The sequence below is a fragment of the Oncorhynchus masou genome, chromosome 5, assembly GCF_036934945.1.
Source record: "Oncorhynchus masou masou isolate Uvic2021 chromosome 5, UVic_Omas_1.1, whole genome shotgun sequence".
Classification (NCBI taxonomy): Eukaryota; Metazoa; Chordata; class Actinopteri; order Salmoniformes; family Salmonidae; genus Oncorhynchus; species Oncorhynchus masou.
Window position 1 is genome coordinate 89032513 of NC_088216.1, and position 25517 is coordinate 89058029.

At 44.3% G+C, this 25517-nt stretch overlaps 1 protein-coding gene across 1 annotated transcript in view; it reads right to left on the reverse strand.

The window, feature by feature from the left end:
- LOC135540428 (inositol hexakisphosphate kinase 1-like) overlaps nt 1–24762 on the reverse strand; it is a 42820-nt gene extending 18058 nt beyond the window's left edge. Inside the window, exon 1 of the mRNA XM_064967055.1 lies at nt 24567–24762. Within this exon, the coding sequence (XP_064823127.1) occupies nt 24567–24675 (109 nt within the window). The 5' untranslated portion in view covers nt 24676–24762. The remainder of the gene's footprint in view (nt 1–24566) is intronic.
- Between the last annotated feature and the right edge of the window lie 755 nt (nt 24763–25517).

Genomic DNA, 25517 nt, shown 5'->3' on the forward strand with positions numbered 1-25517 from the left:
AGCACATCCCTGAGAGAGGGAGAAAGAGGAACAGAGTCATTTCAAAAGGTGTTTCAGTGTTGTATGAGGAGGTTGGTACCAGACAAAAGACAAAGCACAATTGTACCAGCCATTCTATGCCATTGGGTCTACCATGTACTAATTCAAATTCAGAAGCAATTGGAGACCATAGATGACATCACAGAGCAAGGTGACATCACAGAGCAAGGTGACATCACAGAGCAAGGTGACATCACAGAGCAAGGTGACATCACAGAGCAAGGTGACATCACAGAGCAAGGTGACATCACAGAGCAAGGTGACATCACAGAGCAAGGTGACATCACAGAGCAAGGTGACATCACAGAGCAAGATGACATCACAGAGCAAGGTGACATCACAGAGCAAGGTGACATCACAGAGCAAGGTGACATCACAGAGCAAGGTGACATCACAGAGCAAGGTGACATCACAGAGCAAGATGACATCACAGAGCAAGGTATTGTCAGACACCTTCCGCTAGAGGAAAAAACACTCTGCCAGGAAGAAGATTTATTTTCTCACGACAGCTTTGAGATACACTATATATACAACAGAATGTGGACACCCCTTCAAATTAGTTGATTCGGGTATTTCAGCCCCACCCGTTGCTGACAGGTGAATACAATTGAGCACACAGCCATGCAATCTCCACAGACAAACATTGGCAGTAGAATGGCAGTAGAACATACATGAAATGAGTTGCAAAATGAATAGGAAATATAGTCAAGACATTGACAAGGCTATAAATAATGATTTTTAATTTAAATAATAATTATGTCCTTCAAACTTTGCTTTTGTCAAATAATCCTTCATTTGCAGACCTTTGACATTCTGGTTGTCAGTTTGTTGAGGTAATCTGAAGAGATTTCACCCCATGCTTCCTGAAGCTCCTCCCACCAGTTGGATTGGCTTGGACACTTCCTACGTACCATACGGTCAAGCTGCTCCCACAACAGCTCAATAGGGTTGAGATCCGGTGACTGTGCTGGCCACTCCATTATAGACAGAATACCAGCTGACTGCTTCATCCCTAAATAGTTATTACATAGTTTGGAGCTGTGCTTTGGGTCATTGTCCTGTAGTAGGAGGAAATTGGCTCCAATTAAGCGCCGTCCACAGGGTATGGCATGGACTTGCAAAATGGAGTGATTTTTTTATTTCACCTTTATTTAACCAGGTAGGCCAGTTGAGAACAAGTTCTCATTTACAACTGCGACCTGGCCAAGATAAAGCAAAGCAGTGCGACACAAACAACAACACACATGGAGTGACACATGGAATAAACAAACGTACAGTCAATAACACAATAGAAAAATCTATATACAGTGTGTACAAATGAGGTAAGATTAGGGAGGTAAGGCAATAAATAGGCCGTAGTGGTGAAGTAATTACAAGCAATTAAAAACTGATAGCCTTCGTTCTTCAAGATCCCTTTTACCCTGCACAAATCTCCCACTTTACCACCACCAAAGCACCCCCAGACCATCACATTGCCTCCACCATGCTTGACAGATGGCATCAAGCACTCCTCCAGCATCTTTTCATTTTTTCTGTCTCACAAATGCTCATATTTGTGATCCGAACCACTAAAACTTAGATCCGTCTGTCCATAACACATTTTTCCAGTCTTCCTGTGTCCAGTGTCTGTGTTCTTTTGCCCATATTAATCTTCTCTTTTTATTGGCCAGACTGAGATATGGCTTTTTAATTTTAGTTCCTGACGACGTGAGGACTGGTGTCCATACGCTTAAAAGGGCTAATTTCAACGTGGAGGTGACGATCGCCACGCTGGAAGGATGAATTTCGATGACACCAGTCAGAATATAGCATGAGCTTAGTATGGCAACTTGGTATGAACTTTGAACTCTTATTCACTAATGAAGTGATATCCTAGACATGGAGTTATCAGCAGCAGCTGTAAACGTGGGCTAGGAAAGGACAGACAATCTCTTCAGAACGACAGAGTACTATAACGCATCCGTTCAACCACACACACGACGACAGACTACAACGTATCCACCCAGAAATATTTTTCAAAAGGAGAAGGGAGATCTGGGCAACCCAGCCTTCCATCTTCAACCAATCTATCGAAGCGTAGCTCAGAGTAAATATATTTCTTGCATTTTCCTTTTCTGAATGGGCGGTTATTTACAATGCCTAAGATTCTGTATTTACGATAGCATAGATTCATAAGGTCCGATAGAGACACAATCCTTTTGTTCTTCAGTCTTCCCGCTCTTTGATTCAAACCCAACCCCCTTTCTTTGTGAAACCGTATCGGTTTCGTCCACTAGGGAAGTTTTCTTTTATGACATAATTAGTAATCAATGTATGATCCATCCTGTATATATGTAATTGTGTGTGATTATTTAGGTATTTAGTAAATAAATAATTGAACGAAATGTTGTATTGCTGATTCAACTTGTTAGCCAGGGTTCGTGAAGATAACCAAGAACTTTACAATATTCAGATGAGACTGAATAAGGTGGCGAATAATAATTGACTGCTATTGATGTAAAAGATGACCAATTCTTTAAGAGTTTATTCGGAAGAAAACAGCACTATAAGCATTCTTCCGTGGTGCCCCGACTTCCTAGTTAATTACATTTACATGATTAGTTTAAATCAGGTATTATTAATCGATTAGATAAAATAGCATGTCATATATCATTTAATCTGCCGTTTCCAGCTACAATAGTCATTTACAACATGAACAATGTCTACACTGTATTTATGATCAATTAGATGTTATTTTAAATGGACCAAAAAAAACAGGGCTTTTCTTTCAAAAACAAGAACATTTCTAAGTGAACTTTTGAAAAGAAAAAGTCTGTGTTTAATGTTCTGCGTAATAGTACAGTTAGTAAAACAAAAGACAAATCATCACGATATCATATCATTCTGCCCGGTGAGTCAAGTTTGTAGTTATCATGTCATTTGGAAAGTTTGATGGGAAAGCCTTTAGAAATAACTGTTTTGGCATCTCTAAAGGGCTGCACAAAAGGGGTAGACAGTCATTAGGTCTTCAGAAAGTCATAAGCACAATGTCTTGAGTCAAAGCCAAATTGACCAAAACATTGCCCGACTGATCATATTTCCACCCTACACACCCCGATAGATAAACCATAAGACCAAATGGTACGCTGGCTTTAAAACATTGGATTCTATTTGGCATACAGGACTGTTCTACAAAGTTCTTGAAAGTGGTGTAGGGGTAAAACATGACATAATTAAATCAATGTATGCTGGCAATACGGGCAGCATCACAATTGGGAAGAAAATAACAGAATTCTTTAACCAGGGGCGGGGCCTTCATCATGCTTGTAATCTGAGCCCTGAACTCTTCAATATTTACATCAACGAATTGGCCACTATTCTAGACGAATCATCAGCCCCTGGTGTTAATCTCCACAATTCAGAGGTTAAATACCTGCTCTTCTCAGATGACCTATGCCTGCTGTCACCCACAGCACATGACCAACAGCAGAGCCCAGACCTGCTAGAGCAGTACTGCCAGACCTGGGCCCTGGCAGTAAACCCCAAAAAGACTAAAATAATGATTTTCCAGAGAATATCCAGATCTCAGGGAATTAGACCAACGTTCTCAGTTGGTACGAAATATATAGAGTACTGCACACACTACAATTACTGAGGTTTAAATATATAGAGTACTGCACACTACAATTACTGAGGTTTAAAATAAGAGTCACTGGACACCTTAATGAGGCAAAATAAAAATGAATGAACTTAAGAGAAATGAACAGAGAGAAAGGGACCCCATTGACCCTGCAGGGCATTCTACTCCATTAAAAATGAATTAAAATTGAAATACCTATTAAAATGTGGCTAAAACTAATGGAATGTGTCATTGAACCAATTTCACTTAATGGCAGCGAGGTGTGGGGTCCACTTGCAAAACAAGATTTCACCCAATGGGACAAACACCCCATTGAAACCCTGCATGCAGAGATCTGTAAGATTCTCCTACCTGTCCAGAGGAAAACTACAAACAATGAATGCAGTGCAGAATTAGGCCAGTATAATAATAAAATAATAAAACATTAAAAAAATATAGCAATTCAGTTTTGGAAACATGTAAAACACAGTGACCCTGTCATATCTTTACCAAGCCCTGCAATGCTACACCCACTGAGCTGATCCAGCTGGTCCTGGGGCTGAAAACCTGAAAAGAGTCCCCTCATCCAGCTGGTCCTGGGGCTGAGTTCACTAACCAGTTCTCCAGCTGGTCCTGGGGCTGACCCACTGAATCCTCAGTCCCACTAACATCCAGCTGGTCCTGGGGCTGAGTTCACTAACCTGTTCTACTAACACACTGAAGCCTCAGTCCCCTCATCCAGCTGGTCCTGGGGCTGAGTTCACTAACCTGTTCTACTAACACACTGAAGCCTCAGTCCCCTGAATCCTCAGGACCCTCATCCAGCTGGTCCTGGGGCTGAGTTCACTAACCTGTTCTACTAACACACTGAACACCCCTCATCCACTGGTCCTGGGGCTGAACTAACCTGTTCTACTAACAGAATCCTCCCCTCATCCAGCTGGTCCTGGGGCTGAGTTCACTAACCTGTTCTACTAACACACTGAATCCTGTTCAGGACCCTCATCCAGCTGGTCCTGGGGCTGAGTTCACTACTAACCTGTTCTACTATTACACACACTGAAGCTGGTCTGGGGCAGTTCACTCTAACACACTGAAGCCTCAGTCCCCTCATCCAGCTGGTCCTGAGTTCACTAACCTGTTCTACTAACACACTGAAGCCTCAGGACCAGAACATCCAATCAATCAGAATAAAACAAATTACAACACAGTCAAAAACAAAACTACATTACAACACAGCTTGCATTGGGAAACACAAGCACAAAGTAAAATGCAGTTCTATCTGGCAAACTATTTGACCATGGTTACTGATCAAAACCTTAGAAAAACCTTGACAACGTACAGGCTCAGTGAGCACAGCCTTGCCATTGAGAAGGGCAGACACAGGAAAACCTGGCTCCCTGTAGAGGAAAGGCTGTGCAACCACTGCACAACAGTAGAACCTGAGACAGAGCTGCATTTCCTGACTAAATGTAAAAAATGTCAAAGACCTCTCTGGTGAGAGTAGGCTACCCGTCCTGTTGCGGGAGGACGCAGAGAGCTGTGGGTTGGCAGCGCGCTACATTGCTACCTGCTATAAAATGAGGGCCAGTGTCTGACAGACCAACCAACCTGCACATGCCATTGTTATTGTTCATTGTAGGGTTATTTTGACCCTTGATTATTGTTGTCACCGATTGTCCCATTGATAATATTGATTATTAATTATTTTAATGATGTTAATATTATAAATGAATCACTTAACTTCCAATGTAGACTTTGACAATATGTACATTGTTAAGTCATGCCAATGAAGCAAACAAATGAATTGAATTGAGAGAGAAGTTGGGCAGCAGCGGATGAATGGTCCTAGCCTCTCGTATCCTCTCCTGCTGACTCCGTCCGGAGGGGGAGGGACATACAGGGAGGGAGGGACAGACAGACGGATGACGGACAGACAGAGACGGACAGACGGACATACAGATGGACAGACAGGTGGATGGATGGAAGCAGCTAAGGCTTTTAGAGCTCTCTGATCACTCGGTGAGGTCATCAGCAGCCAGGCCACAACACCGCTAATGAATGGAGAAAGGGCTGATGTCAGACCAGTGTGGTGTGTGTGTGTGTGTGTGTGTGTGTGTGTGTGTATAGCCTGCAGCTGGTTGTTCAGCAGGATTACTGGTTCCCATATTATCCATCCTTTCAGATGGGAGAAGAGGTGATGTAGAGTCCTGAAGAAAGGTTCTAGTTCAACCAAATACACCTACCAACCTACCAACCTACCTACATATCCACCCACCCATCCATCCACCTACCCATCCATCCACCCACCCATCCATCCACCTACCCATCCATCCATCCACCCACCCATCCATCCCCTACCCATCCATCCATCCATCTCCCCACCCATCCATCTCACCTACCCATCCATCCATCCACCTACCCATCCATCCATCCATCCACCCACCCATCCATCCATCCACCTACCCATCCATCCATCCATCCATCCCCACCCATCCATCCATCCATCCCCCACCCACCCATCCATCCACCCATCCATCCATCCATACCCATCCATCCATCCATCCCCCCACCCACCCATCCATCCACCCATCCATCCATCCACCCATCCATCCATCCATCCATCCATCCACCCATCCATCCACCCATCCATCCATCCACCCATCCATCCATCCATCCATCCATCTACCCATCCATCCATCCATCTTCCCATCCATCCACCCATCCATCCGTCCATCCATCCATCCACCTATCTACCCATCCGTCCATCCATCTTCCCATCCATCCATCCATCCACCCATCCATCCATCCACCCATCCATCCATCCATCCATCCACCCATCCATCCATCCATCCATCCATCCATCCATCCATCTCCATCCATCCATCCATCCATCCACCCATCCATCCATCCATCCACCCATCCATCCATCCATCCATCCATCTATCCATCCATCCATCCATCTATCCATCCATCTACCCACCTCCACCCATCCATCCATCCACCTACCCATCCATCCATCCATCCACCCACCCATCCATCCACCTACCCATCCATCCATCCATCCCCCACCCATCCATCCACCTACCCATCCATCCATCCATCCCCCCACCCATCCATCCATCCACCCATCCATCCATCCACCCATCCATCCATCCACCTACCCATCCATCCATCCATCCCCCCACCCATCCACCCGTCCATCCACCCATCCATCCATCCATCCACCCATCCATCCACCTACCCATCCATCCATCCATCCCCCCACCCACCCATCCATCCACCCATCCATCCATCCACTCCATCCATCCATCCGTCCCCCACCCATCCATCCATCCACCTACCCATCCATCCATCCATCCATCTCCCCATCCATCCATCCATCCATCCATCCATCTCCCCATCCATCCATCCATCCATCCATCCTTATCCATCCATCCATCCACCCCATCCATCCATCCATCCATCCATCCATCCACCTACCCATCCATCCATCTACCCATCCATCCATCTACCCATCCGTCCATCTACCCATCCGTCCATCTACCCTTCTACCCATCTAGCCATATATCCATCCATCCATCCATATACCCATCCATCCATCTACCCATCCATCCATATACCCATCTACCCATCCATCCATCCATCTACCACATCCATCTACAATTGAGGGAAAACCAAAAATATAAACAGTAATTAAAAAGTAAAACCATAAAGTCCATCAGGTAGCAAAGTAAGGTTGGCAACAAAACGAACAGCAACACGTAAACAAGTCTGCAGATTGTGACCAGAAATTAACCATCCTCTCATATACCCATCCATCCATCTACCCATCCATCTACCCATCCATCCATCCATCCATCCATCCATCTACCCATCCATCCATCCATCTACCCATCCATCCATCCATCCATCCATCCATCCATCTACCCATCCATCCATCCATCCATCCATCCATCCATCCACCTATCCATCCATCCATCCACCTACCCATCCATCCATCCATCCACCCATCCATCCATCCAACTACCCATCCATCCATCCACCTACCCATCCATCCATCCATCCACCCATCTCCCCATCCATCCATCCACCTACCCATCCATCCATCCATCCATCCACCTACCCATCCATCCATCCACCTACCCATCCATCCATCCATCCATCCATTCACCCATCCATCCATCCACCTATCCATCCATCCATCCATCCATCCATCCATCCACCTACCCATTCATCCATTCACCTACCCATTCATCCATCCATCCATCCATCCATCTACCCATCCATCCATCCACCTACCCATTCATCCATCCATCCACCCATCTTCCCATCCATCCATCCACCTACCATTCATTCATTTATCCATCCACCTATCTCCCCATCCATCCACCTACCCATCCATTCACCCACCCACCATCCATCCATTTTTTTCATCCATCCATCCACCTACCCATTCATCCATCCATCTACCTACCCATCCATCCATCCATCCATCCATCCATCCATCCATCTACCATCTATCTATTCACTCATTTTCTGATTCATTCATTCATTGCATCTATCTATCCACTTACCATTCATTCCATTCATTCATCCATCCATCCATTTCACCTACCCATTCATTCATTTTTCATTTCATCCATCTCACTTACCATTCATCTATCTATCCATCCACCATCTCATCTATCATACACTACCATTCATTCATCTACCTACCATTCATTCATTCATCCATCCATTCATTCATTCATCTACCCATCTATTAATCTATTCATCTATCTATCTATCCATTCATCTCACTTACCATTCATTCATCTATCATTCATTCATCTACCTACCATTCATCCATCTATTACCCATTCATTCATCTATCTATCCATCCATCTCCCTTCATTCATTCATTCATCTATCCATTCATCCATTCACCTACCATCCATTTTCACTTACCCATTCATTCATTACCCATTCATTCATCTACCTACCCATTCATCTATCTACTCACCCATTCATTCATTCATTCATTCACCATCTATTCATTCATCCATTCATTCATTCACTTACCATTCATCTATTATTCATCCATTCATCCATTCACCATTCATTCATTCATTCATTCATCTATTTCCATCTATCTATTCACTACCCATTCATCTATCTACTCATTTATTCATCCATTTTTCATTCATCCATCTATTTACCCATTCATTCATTCCATTCATTCATTTATCCATTTATCTATCTATTTATCCATCTATCTACCTACCATTCATTCATTCATTTATTTATCATCTTTTTCATTCATCTCATTCATCTATCTATTCATCCACCTTTTCACACATTCATCCATCCATTCATTCATTCATCTACCTACCATTCATTCATCCACCTACCCATTCATCCATTCATCCATCTACTTATCCATTCATCTCACCCATTCATCTATCCATTCATCCACCTACCATTCATCCATCCATCCATCCATCTATTCATTCATTCACTTACCCATTCATCCATCTATTATCCATCCATTCATTCACTTATCCATTCATCTATTCATTCATTCATTCACTTCATTCATTCATTTTTTTCATTCATTCATTCATCTACTCATTCATTCATCCTACTATTTTCATTCATTCATTCATCTTCATTTATTCATCCATCCATCTATTCTACCCATTTGGTCTATTTACTTCATCTATCCATTCATTCATTCATTCATCCATTCATTCATTCATTCACCTACCCATTCATCTATTTTCATTCATTCATTCATCCATTCATTCATTCATCTATTCTACTTACCATTCATTCATTCATTCACTTACCATTCATCCATCTATTCATTCACTTACATTCATTCATCCACTTACCATTCATTCATTCATCCATCTCCCCATCTATCCATCTACTCATCTATCTCATCCATTCATCTATCCATTCATTCACCATTTTCTCATTCATCCATTTTCATTCATCTTATTCATTCATCATTCATCTCATCTATCATTCATTCATCTATTCATCTATCTCATCATTCATTCATTCATCTATTTCATTCATCTATTCATCTATCTATTCATTCATCCATTCATTCATTCATTCATCCATCCATCTATCCATTTCTATTCATTCATTCATCCATTCATCTATCTACCCATTCATTCATCCATCCATCCATCCACCTATCTATTCATTCATCCATTTATCCCCTTCATCCATCCACCTACCCGTATTCATCCATTCATCCATCTACCTACCATCCATTCATCATTCATCTCATTTCTATCCATCCATATCTATCCATCCATTCACCTATTCATTCATCCATCCACCCATATTCCTCATTCATCCATCTACCCTCTCCCTCATTCATTCATCCACCCATTCATTCATCTATTCATTCATTACCATTCATTCATTCATCCACCTACCCATTCATTCATCTACCTATCTCCCTATCCATTCATTCATCCATTTCATCTATTCACTTACCCATTCATCCATTCACCTATTTTCATCTCATTCATTCATTCATTCATTCATCTATCCATTCATCCATCCATCTATTCCATCTATTCATCTATTCATCTATCATTCATCTATCCATCCCATCTATTCATCCATCCATCCATTCATTCATTCATCTCATTCATTTTCATCCATCCATCCATCCATCTATTCATTCATCCATCCATTCATTCATCTCCATTCATTCATCCATTCATTTCCCCATTATCCATCCATCTACCTATTTCTATTCATCCATCCATTTATCCATTCACCCATTCATCCATCCATCCATCTATCCATTTCATTATCCATCCATTCATCCATTCATTCATCCATCCATCCATCCACCTACCCATTCATTCATTCATCTCATTCATCTACCCATTCATCCATCTATCCATCCATCTCCCATTCATCCATCCATCCATTCCATTCATTCATCTCATCCATCCATTCATCCATCCATCGGTCCACTTACCCATTCATTCACCCATTCATTCATTCATCCATCATTACATTCATCCTACCCATTCATCTATCCATCCATCTACCATTCATCCATCCACCTCCCACCCATCTATCCATCTCATCTATTATTCATCCATCCATCTATTCATCTATCCATTCTACCATTCATCCATTCACTTACCATTCATTCATCGGCTTCACCATTCATTCATTCACTTACCCATTCATTCATTCATTCACCCATCTTCCATCCATCTATCCACCTACTCATTCATCTATTTTTTCATCTATCATCCATCTATCATTCATTCATCTATTCACTTACCATTCATCCATTCATTCTATCTACCCATTCATCTATCCATTCATCTTCTACTTACCATTCATTCATCTACTCTATCCATTCATTCATTCACTTACCATTCATCTATCTATCTATCTATTCATTCATCTCATTTCATTCATCTATCTACCCACTACATTCATTCATCTATTCACCTACCATTCATTCATTCATTCATTCATCTATCATTCATTATCTTTCTATTCACCTATCTATTCATCTATCTATTCATCTATCTATCTATCTATTCATCTCATCTATTCATCATCTATCTATCTATCATCTCCCATCTATCTATCTATCTATCTTTCATTCATCTACCCATTCATTCATCTATCTATCTATTCATTCATCTACCTATTCATTCATCTATTCATTCATTCACTTACCATCTATCTATTCATTCATTCACCTACCCATTCATTCATCTACTTATTCATTCATTCATCTACTTACCCATTCATCCATTCATCTACCTACCATTCATTCATTCATCCATCATACCTCATCCCATCCATTCATTCATTCATTTTTCATTCATTCATTCACTTACCCATTCATTCATCTATCCATTCATCTATCTATCTACCCATTCATTCATTCATATCACCTACTCATTCATTCATCACCTCATTCATTCATTCATCTTTTCATTCATCTCTACTATCATTCATCTGTTCATTCACCTACCATTCATTCATTTACCTATTCATCCATTCATTCATCTATCCACTCTCATCTATCTATTCACCACCATTCATCCACTCACTCACCCATTCATTCATTTTTCATCTATCTCATTCACTTACCATTCATTCATTCATTCATCTACCTACCATTCATCTATCTACCTATTCATTCATCTATCTATCTACTTACCATTCATTCATTCACTTATTCATTCATCTATTCACTCATTTCTCACCCATTCATTCATTCACTTATTCATTCATCTATCCATCTACTTACCATTCATTCATTCACTTATTCATCCATCCATTACCTACCCATCTCATCCATCTACCTACCCATCCATCTACTACCCATTCATCCATCCATTCATTCACTTCTACCCATTCATCCATCCACCTATCCATCCATCCATTCACCCATCTCCCATCCATCCACCTACCCATCCATCCATCCATCCATCCATCCATCCATCCCATCCATCCATCCATCCATCCATCCATCCATCCACCCATCCATCCATCCATCCACCCATCCATCCATCCATCCATCCACCCATCCATCCATCCATCCATCCATCCATCCATCCACCCACCCATCCATCCATCCATCCACCCATCCATCCATCTCCCCACCCATCCATCCATCCATCCACCTACCCATCCATCCATCCATCCATCCACCCATCCATCCATCCATCCACCCATCCATCCATCCATCATCCATCCATCCATCCATCCATCCATCCATCCATCCATCCATCCACCCATCCATCCATCCATCCACCCATCCATCCATCCATCCATCCACCCACCCATCCATCCATCCACCCACCCATCCATCCATCCACCCACCCACCCATCCACCGACCCATCCATCCACCCACCCATCTATCCATCCATCCATCCACCTACCCATCCACCCATTGACCCACCCACCCACCCAACCATCCATCCACCTACCCATCCATCATCACTAGAACAGACCTCTCCATTCAAGTCAATGCAGCGGGACTCTAACCCGGAAGTTTATAAGAAATCCCACTACGCCCTCTGATGACCCATCAAACAGGCAAAGCACCAATACAGGACAAAGATTGAATCGTACTACACCGGCTCCGACGCTCGTTGGATGTGGCAGGGCCTGCAAACTATTATAGACTACAAAAGGGAAGTTCAGCCACGAGCTGCCCAGTGACACGAACCAACCAGACAAGCTAAACTACTTCTATAAACACTTTGAGGCAAGTAACACTGAAACATGCATGAGAGCTGCAGCTGTTCCGGACGACTGTGTGATCACGCTGTCTATTGCACTCCACACTGCCCTTTCACACCTGGACATAAGAAACACCTATGTGAGAGTGCTATTCATTGACTACAGCTCAGCCTTCAACACCATAGTGACCTCAAAGCTCATCACTAAGCTAAGGACCCTGGGTCTAAACACCTCCCTCTGCAACTGGATCCTGGACTTCCTGACGGGCCCCCCCAGGTGGTAAAGGTGGGGAGCAATACATCCGTCACGCTGATCCTCATCTCATCCTCACCTCCTCAGGGGTGCATGCTCAGTCCCCTCCTGTACTCCTTGTTCACTCAGGACTGCATGGCTAGGCATGACTCCAACACCATCATCAAGTTTTCCGATGACACAACAGTGGTAGGCCGGATCACCGACAATGATGAGACAGCCTATAGGGAGGAGGTCAGAGACTTGACCGTGTGGTGCCAGGACAACAACCTCTCCCTCAATGTGATCAAGACAAAGGAGATGATTGTGTACTACAGGAAAAGGAGGACCGAGCACAACCCCATTCTCATCGACGGGGCTGTAGTGGAACAGGTTGAGAGCTTCAAGTTCCTTGGTGTCCACATCACCAACAAACTAGAATAGTCCAAACACACCAAGACAGCCGTGAAGAAGAATGCATGAGAAAGCCTATTCCCCCTCAGGAGACTAAAAAGATTTGGCATGGGTCCTCAGATCCTCAAAATGGTTCTAAAGCTGCACCATAGAGAGCATCCTGAGTGGTTGCATCACTGCCTGGTATGGCAACAGCTCGGCCTCCAACCGCAAGGCACTACAGAGGGTAGTGTGTATGCCCCAGTGCATCACTGGGGCCAAGCTTCCTGCCAACCAGGACCTCTATTCGGTGTTAGAGGAGGGCAATAACAATTGTCAAAGACTCCAGCAACCCTAGTTTCGTGGCTGAATCAGAATTAGTTAGGTAACATAGATAAATAAGATGTTTTATCTTATTCTTGGACTATACTGTTGGCAGTTGCAGTTATCCCTTCTCAGCTAGTGCTCAGTCACTTGGGGCCCAGAGAGGGGAGAGGTCAGGCTTGTCTTCATATGTCAATGTATCTGTTAAACCATGTGATGCTATGAAGAATATCAGAAGGGGAGGAGGACAGAATGGAGGCTTGTCTTCTTATGGGAATGTGTCTGTAACTATTGTATGTCCCCTCTGAGGTTGCCCTTATCTTGATCTAGTATATGACTTAAGAGGCTCACTGTCTCCGTGAGTTTGTCCAGGAGAGATTGTATTTGAGATGAGAGTATCTAGAATTGACAATTGATATATGCCATTGAATGAGGTAATGTTTTGGTTCTAAGTGGTACCAAGAACGAGATTAGAATCTCGTCTAAAGAGACCAAACTGAACAATGATTTATAGCTAATGCTGTGTGGCTATGGGATGCTCCTCTCTCAATTAAAAGTATTCCTTTGTAATGTTCCTAAGATCTGTTATTTGTCATGTGAGTTGAGAGGGGTGTGTCTTGGCTATAAATGTTACTAAGAATTGTTTTGTAAGGACTCTCAGAGAATTCATTTATAGACATTGAATTGATCTGAGAGTGCTTACAGGGCTATGGTGAAGCTCATATATAATTAAAGATGGACTTTATGATATAACTCTGACTTGTGTGTGGTTTGCTCTCTCAAAGTTTAGTAATACAGAAAATGACCACGACACTCGTCATAGACTGTTCTCTCTGCTACCACGGCACGCGGTACCGGAGCGCCAAGTCGAGGTCCAATAGGCTTCTTAAACAGTGAATTCATTTAGTCTGGCCTTATCTATGTTTTTACTCTTTTTTTTTTACTTCACACTTATTTTGATATTTTTCTTAAGTTCTTGAAGCATTGTTGGTTAATTAAGGGCTTGTAGATAAGCATTTCCCTGTCAGGTTTACACCTGTTGTATTTTACTGTGACAAATAAAAATAGATTTGATTTGAGTAATGGAGAAGAAACTGGAAGCTATAAAAACAAAGAGAGTCACACACTCCATATGTATAGTAGCCTAGTGGTTAGAGTGTAGCGGCAGCAGGTAGTATAGTGGTTAGAGTGTAGAGGCAGGTAGTCTAGTGGCTAGAGTGTAGAGGAGACAGGTAGCCTAGTGGTTAGAGTGTAGAGGAGGCAGGTAGCCTAGTGGTTAGAGTGTAGAGGAGGCAGGGAGTCTAGTGGTTAGAGTGTAGAGGAGACAGGTAGCCTAGTGGTTAGAGTGTAGAGGAGGCAGGTAGCCTAGTGGTTAGAGTGTAGAGGAGGCAGGTAGTCTAGTGGTTAGAGGGGAGGGGCGCCAGGTAGCCTAGTGGTTAGAGTGTAGAGGCAGGTAGTCTAGCGGCTAGAGTGTAGAGGAGACAGGTAGCCTAGTGGTTAGAGTGTAGAGGCGGCAGGTAGCCTAGTGGTTAGAGGGGAGAGGCAGGTAGCCTAGTGGTTAGAGTGTAGAGGAGGCAGGTCCCACAGTTGTGTCTCGTTGGCTGGATGTCCTTTGGGTGGTGGACCATTCTTGATACACATGGGAAACTGTTTAGTGTGAAAAAGCCTGCAGCGTTGCGGTTCTTTACACAAACCGGTGTGCTTGGCACCTACTTCCATATCCCGTTCAAAGGCACTTAAATCTTTGGTCTTCTGAATGGCACACGTATACAATCCACGTCTCAATTGTCTCAAGGCTTAAAAATCCTTCTTTAACCCATCTCCTCCCCTTCTTCTACAGCGATTGAAGTGGATTTAACAAGTGACATAAATAAGGGATCATAGCTTTCACCTGGATTCACCAGGTCAGTCTGTCATGGAAAGAGCAGGTGTTCTTAATATTTTGTACAGTCAGTGTAGTTTCGTGTATGAACATGATGTAATCTGTCAGGGAAACAAAGAGAACAGTCCATTGGCTAATTAAAGTGTAGGAGATGTAACAGGCCTCCTCCAACAGGAACCCAGATCTTTTTATAAACTGTCCAACTCCACATGATTGATTACACCAAACGATGCCGTCCCAAACACAGGTGGCTTGGCTGGCAGGGTGCTGCTCTCGTTTGGTGTTTTACCCACTTCCTGTCTCCTCCTCTTAATCTATGATGAATAGCAGAGCAGAGGACACTGTAGCCTGGTTTTATATCTGTTTGTACCATCTTGCAAACTCCTCGTCATTGGATCTGACAACAAGACCGATCTGGCACCAGGCAAAGACAGTGAAAGTGTTTCTGTTTTAAACACTTCCTCTCTCTCTCTCTCTCTCTTTCTTCCTGCTCTCTCCATGTTAATGGCTTGGCTCTGTCTGTCTAATCCACTGACACACTGCCTAACACGCTCACAGGATTGGTTAACACTTGAGGTTCCTGGGGTGTCTCCACCGAGCAAATCTGCTTTTAGTTTTAATGCACCATATGGCTGGAACAAAATTCAAAATACATTTCATCCTGATGTGCCGTTCGGGCAATAGAATATATAATATATAAATACATATTTATATTTCATATAAAGTATTGATTCATGACTTACTTGTGGAGGAATGTAACTGTTTCTGGGTTTTATTTGTGCTTCCCATGCATTTTAATGTGTATCCACTAACATTCAAAAGTTTGGAGTCATTTAGAAATGTCCTTGTTTTTGAAAGAAAAGCACATTTTTTTGACCATTAAAATGACATCAAATTGATCAGAAATACAGTGGAGACATTGTTAATGTTGTAAATGAATATTGTAACTGGAAACGGCTGATATCTTTATGGAATATCTACATAGGCGTACAGAGGCCCATTATCAGAAACCATTACTCCTGTGTTCCAATGGCACGTTGTGTTAATCCAAGTTTATAGTTTTAAAAGGCTAACTGATCATTAGAAAACCCTTTTGCAATTATGTTAGCGCAGCTGAAAACTGTTGTTCTGATTGAAGAAGCAATAAAACTGGCCTTCTATAGACTAGTTGAATATCTGGAGCATCAGCATTTGTGGGTTCGATTACAGGCTCAAAATGGCCAAAAACAAAGATCTTTCTTCCGAAACTCATCAGTCTATTCTTGTTCTGGGAAATGAAGACTGTTCCATGCGAGAAATTGTCAAGAAAATGAAGACGTCGTACAACGCTGTGTACTACTCCCTTCACAGAACAGCGCAAACTGGCTCTAACCAGAATAGAAAGAGGAGAGGGAGGCCAACTGAGGAAGAGGACAAGTACATTAGTGTGTTTAGTTTGAGAAACAGACACCTCACAAGTCCTCAACTGGCAGCTTCATTAAATAGTACCGCAAAACAGCAGTCTCAACGTCAACAGTGAAGAGGCGACTCCAGGATGCTGGACATCCAGGCAGAGTTGCAAAGAAAAAGCCATATCTCAAACTGGCCAATAACAAGAAAAGATAAAGATGGGCAAAATAACACAGACAATGGAACTCTGGACAGAGGAACTCTGCCTAGAAGGCCAGCATCCTGGAGTCGCCTCTTCACTGTTGACATTGGAACTCTGGAGACTAGACATCTACCACTGTCAGATGAGAGTCATCACAGAGCCTGGGTATCTACCACTGTCAGATGAGAGTCATCACGGAGCCTGGGTATCTACCACTATCAGATTAGAGTCATCACGGAGCCTGGGTATCTACCACCGTCAGATTAGAGTCATCACGGAGCCTGGGTATCTACCACTGTCAGATTAGAGTCGTACAGGAGACTGGGTATCTACCACTGTCAGATGAGAGTCATCACAGAGCCTGGGTATCTACCACTGTCAGATTAGAGTCATACAGGAGACCAGGTATCTACCACTGTCAGATTAGAGTCATTAAGGAGCCTGGGTATCTACCACTGTCAGATTAGAGTCATAGAGCCTGGGTATCTACCACTGTCAGATTAGAGAGTCATAAGATTAGAGTCAGGAGCCTGGGTATCTACCACTGTCAGATTAGAGAGTCATGTCAGATTAGAGTCATAAAGGAGCCTGGGTATCTACCACTGTCAGATTAGAGTCATAAAGGAGCCTGGGTATCTACCACTGTCAGATTAGAGTCATAAAGGAGCCTGGGTATCTACCACTGTCAGATTAGAGTCATAAAGGAGCCTGGGTATCTACCACTGTCAGATGAGAGTCATAAAGGAGACTGGGTATCTACCACTATCAGATTAGGGGGGACAATGTAGGCTGTTTTCTTGTCCCCCCCACTTTGGTTCTGAATCACTAATCACCAAGTGTTTGAGGTAGTAATGTATCAATATTTATAATTTACAAATGTTTTCTTGTCCCCCCAGCTTCACTAATCACCAAGGTTTGACAAATATTTATAATTTACAAATGAGCTTGGACAAAGCCAACGAATATATAGCACAACTTTGGAATTCACCCCCATCTGAAAATGGTTTTGACTGTTGAATGCTTACAGAATGCTTCTCCTGCTTTGGGCGGCAGGTAGCCTAGTGGTTCGAGCGTTGGACTTGTAACCGGAAGGTTGCAAGATCAAATCCCCGAGCTGACAAGGTAGAATTCTGTCGTTCTGCCCCCGAACAAGGCAGTGAACCCACTGTTCCTAGGCCATCATTGATAATAAGAATTTGTTCTTAACTAATTTAGTAAAAAATATATATATATATATATATATGCAGTGAACCTCACAAAAGTGATTTCTGTTCTCGTCATGAAATTATCAACTTTACCCTTTATATCCAACAATGACCACTGATCATTTGAAGCAAAACTATTACTGATGGTGAACCTAAACAATCAAAATGTTTTGTAAAGCCAGTTCAGCAGGTATAGACAGATGAGAGTCTCCAGTAGTTGACCTTTATTACAGATCACAATAACCTAACAAGTGTCATACAGTATCAGTCAAGGGTTTTTCTTATTTAAAAAAAAACTTTTCTACATTGTAGAATAATAATAATAATAAATTATAACAACAACAATGAAACTGATGTTGTAACCAAAAAAAGTGTTAAACAAATAAAATATATTTTAGAATCTTCAAAGTAGCCACCCTTTTCCTTGATGACAGCTTTGCACACTCTTGGCATTCCCTCAACCAGCTTCATGAGGTAGTCACCTGGAATGCATTTCAATTAACATGCGTCTCTTGTTCAAAGTTAATTTGTGGATTTTATTTCCATAAAAATGTCTTCATGTGTTTGAGCCAATCAGTTGTGTTGTGACAAGGTAGGGGTGGTATACAGAAGACAGCCCTATTTGGTTAAAGACCAAGTCCATATTATGGCAAGAACAGCTCAAATAGACAAAGAGAGACAACAGTCCGTCACTACTTTCAGACATGAAGGTCAATCAATCTGGAAAATGTAAAGAACTTTGAAAGTTTGTTCAAGTGCAGTCGGCAAAAACCATCGAGCACTAAAATTAAACTGGCTCTTATGAGGACCGCCACAGGAATGGAAGACCCAGAGTTACCTCTGCTGCAGAGGATACGTTCATTAGAGATACCAGCCTCAAACTGCAGCCCAAATAAATGCTTCACAGAATTCAAATAACAGACACATCTCAATATCAACTGTTCAGAGGAGACTGCGTGAATCAGGCCTTCATGGTCAAATTGCTGCAAAGAAAACACTACTAAAGGACACCAATAAGAAGAGACTTGCTTGGCCAATGAGCAATGGACATTAGAGGGGTGGAAATCTGTCCTTTGGTCTGATGTCTTTGTCAGACGCAGAGTAGGTGAATGGATGATCTCTGCATGTGTGGTTCCCACTGTGAAGCATGGAGGAGGAGGTGGGATGGTGGTGCTTTCATGGTGACACTATCAGTGATCTACTTAGAATTCAAGGCACACTTAACCAGCATGGCTACCACAGCATTCTGCAGCAATACACCATCCCATCTGGGTTGCACTAAGTGGGACGATCATTTGTTTTCAACAGGACAATGACCCAATACACCTCCGGGCTGTGTAAGGGCTATTTTACCAAGAAGGAGAGTGATGGAGTGCTGCATCAGAAGACCTGGCCTCCACAATCCCCCGACCTCAACCCAATTAACATGGTTCGGGATGAGTTGGACTGCAGAGTGAAGGAAAAGCAGCCAAAATGTGCTCAGCATATGTGGGAGCTCCTTAAAGACTATTGGAAAAGCATTCCAGGTGAAGCTGGTTGAGAGAATGCCAAGAGTGTGCAAAGCTATCATCGAGACAAACGGTGGCGTTTTGAAGAATCTCAAATTTCAAATATATTTTGATTTGTTTTGGTTTCTACACTTCTTTGGTTACTACATGATTCCATATGTGTTATTTCATAGTTTTGATGTCTTCACTATTATTCTACAATGTAGAAAATAGTAAAAAATAAAGAAAAACCCTTGAATGAGTAGGTGTGTCCAACCTTTTGACTGGTACTATAGGTTGCCCTCAACTAATAAAGACCAATATCACGCAAGCCATTTTAGCGTTTGAAGGCCACGCAGATGTGCAATATCAGCAACAGGCGACGACAAGTGCCGGGTTCTGCATGAGCCATATACCTGAATATGTTGTTGAATGATCTGCGAGGGCCATATACCTGAATATGTTGTTGAATGATCAGCATGGGCCATATACCTGAATATGGTGTTGAATGATCTGCGTGGGCCATATACCTGAATATGGTGTTGAATGATCAGCATGGGCCACATACCTGAATATGGTGTTGAATGATCTGCATGGGCCATATACCTGAATATGTTGTTGAATGATCTGCATGGGCCATATGGCTGAATATGTTGTTGAATGATCTGCATGGGCCATATACCTGAATATGGTGTTGAATGATCTGCGAGGGCCATATACCTGAATATGTTGTTGAATGATCTGCATGGACCATATACCTGAATATGGTGTTGAATGATCTGCGAGGGCCATATACCTGAATATGGTGTTGAATGATCAGCATGGGCCATATACCTGAATATGGTGTTGAATGATCTGCATGGGCCATATACCTGAATAATGGTGTTGAATGATCTGCCTCGGGCCATATGGCTGAATATGGTGTTGAATGATCAGCATGGACCATATACCTGAATATGTTGTTGAATGATCATATACCTGAATATGGTGTTGAATGATCTGCATGGGCCATATACCTGAATATGTTGTTGAATGATCTGCGAGGGCCATATACCTGAATATGGTGTTGAATGATCAGCATGGGCCATATACCTGAATATGGTGTTGAATGATCTGCGTGGGCCATATGGCTGAATATGTTGTTGAATGATCTGCATGGACCATATACCTGAATATGGTGTTGAATGATCTGCATGGGCCATATACCTGAATATGTTGTTGAATGATCTGCGAGGGCCATATACCTGAATATGGTGTTGAATGATCAGCATGGGCCATATACCTGAATATGTTGTTGAATGATCTGCCTTGGGCCATATGGCTGAATATGGTGTTGAATGATCTGCATGGGCCATACAGCTTTAGCCTTTTCTTTATAACGGAAACTCTGGCATCTAATTATTTTAAAAGCCTAATGTTCTCGTGTCTTTCCGTTCGATATGAATGTGACTTCAGTTTTACGCATCCTGGCTTACTCCCGCTGAGCTCTTTATCTCAGAAAGTTTTTTAGTTTTTTTTTTAATAACCTACAAATATGTCGGGCCAAAAGGGAATGGAGAGAGACAGAGACAGAGACAGAGACAGAGACAGACAGACAGACAGACAGACAGACAGACAGACAGACAGACAGACAGACAGACAGAGAACAAACAATAGCAAGACAGAAACATCTAATGAGTAAGTTTGAACAGAGTTGAACAAAGCTTAGTCTAATAGAACGAATGCATCCCTCCTCCTTGCCGTTGTAAACCAAACAGCCAAAAGCCAAATCCTACAAATTACAATGTCATAAAAGCATTAAAGTTATGAGACTCTCACGTCAGCATCTATAGACACACAGCTTTGTTTTAAATGACAAATATTACAGGCAACAACCAAGTTCAATTGAGCAAAACAAATTCAAGATGGAAAAATCGAACAATGAATCAAAAAGAACAAAAGTTCTGAAAGAAATGAAGGGTTAAATTGGTGTGTTAGAATATTATTGTACAGCCTACCTACAACACATGACATCCTAGACCTAATGAAACAGGAAGATGAGGTGAAAACGTTTATTATTGAAATAAGGATAATGTTCTGGGGATAGCAGAGCAGGCCCTTGATGATTTATCCAACCCCGTCACACGACGGGGCCCTTGATGATTTATCCAACCCCGTCACACGACGGGGCCCTTGATGATTTATCCAACCCCGTCACACGACGGGGCCCTTGATGATTTATCCAACCCCGTCACACGACGGGGCCCTTGATGATTTATCCAACCCCGTCACACGACGGGGCCCTTGATGATTTATCCAACCCCGTCACACGACGGGGCCCTTGATGATCCAACCCCGTCATCCAACCCAACCCGTCACACGACGGGGCCCTTGATGATTTATCCAACCCGTCACACGACGGGGCCCTTGATGATTTATCCAACCCCGTCACACGACGGGGCCCTTGATGATTTATCCAACCCCGTCACACGACGGGGCCCTTGATGATTTATCCAACCCCGTCACACGACGGGGCCCTTGATGATTTATCCAACCCCGTCACACGACGGGGCCCTTGATGATTTATCCAACCCGTCACACGACGGGGCCCTTGATGATTTATCCAACCCGTCACACGACGGGGCCCTTGATGATTTATCCAACCCCGTCACACGACGGGGCCCTTGATGATTTATCCAACCCCGTCACACGACGGGGCCCTTGATGATTTATCCAACCCCGTCACACGACGGGGCCCTTGATGATTTATCCAACCCGTCACACGGGGGCCCTTGATGATTTATCCAACCCCGTCACACGACGGGGCCCTTGATGATTTATCCAACCCCGTCACACGACGGGGCCCTTGATGATTTATCCAACCCCGTCACACGACGGGGCCCTTGATGATTTATCCAACCCGTCACACGACGGGGCCCTTGATGATTTATCCAACCCCGTCACACGACGGGGCCCTTGATGATTTATCCAACCCCGTCACACGACGGGGCCCTTGATGATTTATCCAACCCCGTCACACGACGGGGCCCTTGATGATTTATCCAACCCCGTCACACGACGGGGCCCTTGATGATTTATCCAACCCCGTCACACGACGGGGCCCTTGATGATTTATCCAACCCCGTCACACGACGGGGCCCTTGATGATTTATCCAACCCCGTCACACGACGGGGCCCTTGATGATTTATCCAACCCCGTCACACGACGGGGCCCTTGATGATTTATCCAACCCGTCACACGACGGGGCCCTTGATGATTTATCCAACCCGTCATCCATGATTTATCCAACCCCGTCACACGACGGGGCCCTTGATGATTTATCCAACCCCGTCACACGACGGGGCCCTTGATGATTTATCCAACCCCGTCACACGACGGGCCCTTGATGATTTATCCAACCCCGTCACACGACGGGGCCCTTGATGATTTATCCAACCCCGTCACACGACGGGGCCCTTGATGATTTATCCAACCCCGTCACACGACGGGGCCCTTGATGATTTATCCAACCCCGTCACACGACGGGGCCCTTGATGATTTATCCAACCCCGTCACACGACGGGGCCCTTGATGATTTATCCAACCCCGTCACACGACGGGGCCCTTGATGATTTATCCAACCCCGTCACACGACGGGGCCCTTGATGATTTATCCAACCCCGTCACACGACGGGGCCCTTGATGATTTATCCAACCCCGTCACACGACGGGGCCCTTGATGATTTATCCAACCCCGTCACACGACGGGGCCCTTGATGATTTATCCAACCCGTCACACGACGGGGCCCTTGATGATTTATCCAACCCCTTCACACGACGGGGCCCTTGATGATTTATCCAACCCGTCACACGACGGGGCCCTTGATGATTTATCCAACCCGTCACACGACGGGGCCCTTGATGATTTATCCAACCCGTCCACGACGGGGCCCTTGATGATTTATCCAACCCCGTCTGACGGGGGGCCCTTGATGATTTATCCAACCCCGTCACACGACGGGGCCCTTGATGATTTATCCAACCCCGTCACACGACGGGGCCCTTGATGATTTATCCAACCCCGTCACACGACGGGGCCCTTGATGATTTATCCAACCCCGTCACACGACGGGGCCCTTGATGATTTATCCAACCCCGTCACACGACGGGGCCCTTGATGATTTATCCAACCCCGTCACACGACGCACAGCCAGCGAGCCTCCCTCACTGTCACTTGCTCTATTCTGCACACATCGGCACACATCGGCACACACAGACACACTCTTTCCTGCCACAGCTCCAAGAAAAGATTTGGCTTCAAAATATATGTCATAATTCCTTCCCGGAACCGAGCTCACGGTCGAAACGTTTTTTTTTTTGTGATTGTTTTAAATACATTTTTAGTTGGCTGCTACAGGCGATAAGATCGTATCAGGCGATTGTACAAGTACAGAATCATTAGGGTACAGCCCAAACCTGGTTGACACCCCTCTCACACCTTTGTCCTCTGGTTAAAATTCCTTCATCTCAGGCAGGGACTCATAAAAGGTTAAGGTTAGCGGTTAGGGTCACAATACTAGAGGTCAAGGTTTAACTCTTACCTTTGTACTCTGCTGTGAACTCCTTCATCTCAGGCGGCAGGGACTCGTAGAAGCGCTGCTCCCGGGTGATGAGGGGTTTACACACCGTGTGGTCGTCGTAGCGCATCATACTGGTGTGTCCTCCCACCTGGTGTACGAAGGGCTCTAGTGGTACCCCTCCACACCGCCTGCCCCCCAGCCCCAGGCCTGTCCCAAACCCCAGCCCTAACCCTGCCTGGCCCCCCAGCCCTAACCCTGCCTGGCCCACCAGTCCTAACCCTGCCTGGCCCTGGCCCAGTGCCCCAAGCCCTAGCCCTGCCTGGCCCCCTAGCCCTAGCCCTGCCTGGCCCCCTAGCCCTGCCTGGCCCCCCAGCCCTAACCCTGCCTGACTCCCCAGCCCTAGCCCTGCCTGGCCCCCCAGCCCTAGCCCTGCCTGGCCCCCCAGCCCTAGCCCTGCCTGGCCCCCCAGCCCGAGCCCTGCCTGGCTCGCTCCGTTCTTCCCTGATGCTCCTTCCATGGTGTGGGAGAGGCACATGGCGTTAGAGGACCTGGTGGGGGTGGCAGGGGCGCGGGCTGGGGGGCGCAGGGCGCGGGCTGGGGGGCGCACGCTGCTGCCGGGAGGGGGAGGAGCCAGCCCGTCGGCCGCAACCAAACAGATCAATTAGATCTCAGCTCCTCGATGAATAGCACTGAGCGAGGATGTCACACCTTCACCAGTCACCTGAGAGATGGAAGGAAAGAGAGAGGGAACACAGAGAGAGAGAGAGAGAGAGAGAGAGAGAGTCAGAGACAGAGACAGAGAGAGAAAGCGAGAGAGAGAGAAAGCGAGAGAGAGAGAACAAACGTCAGGCAGAAGTTCTACTGATCTAGGCCTAACCATTATTTAAGCAGGTAAATCAATTAGGATGAGCTGAGTTGACACAGACATCAGCATGAGGAATCAGGACATCAGCATGAGGAATCAGGACCACA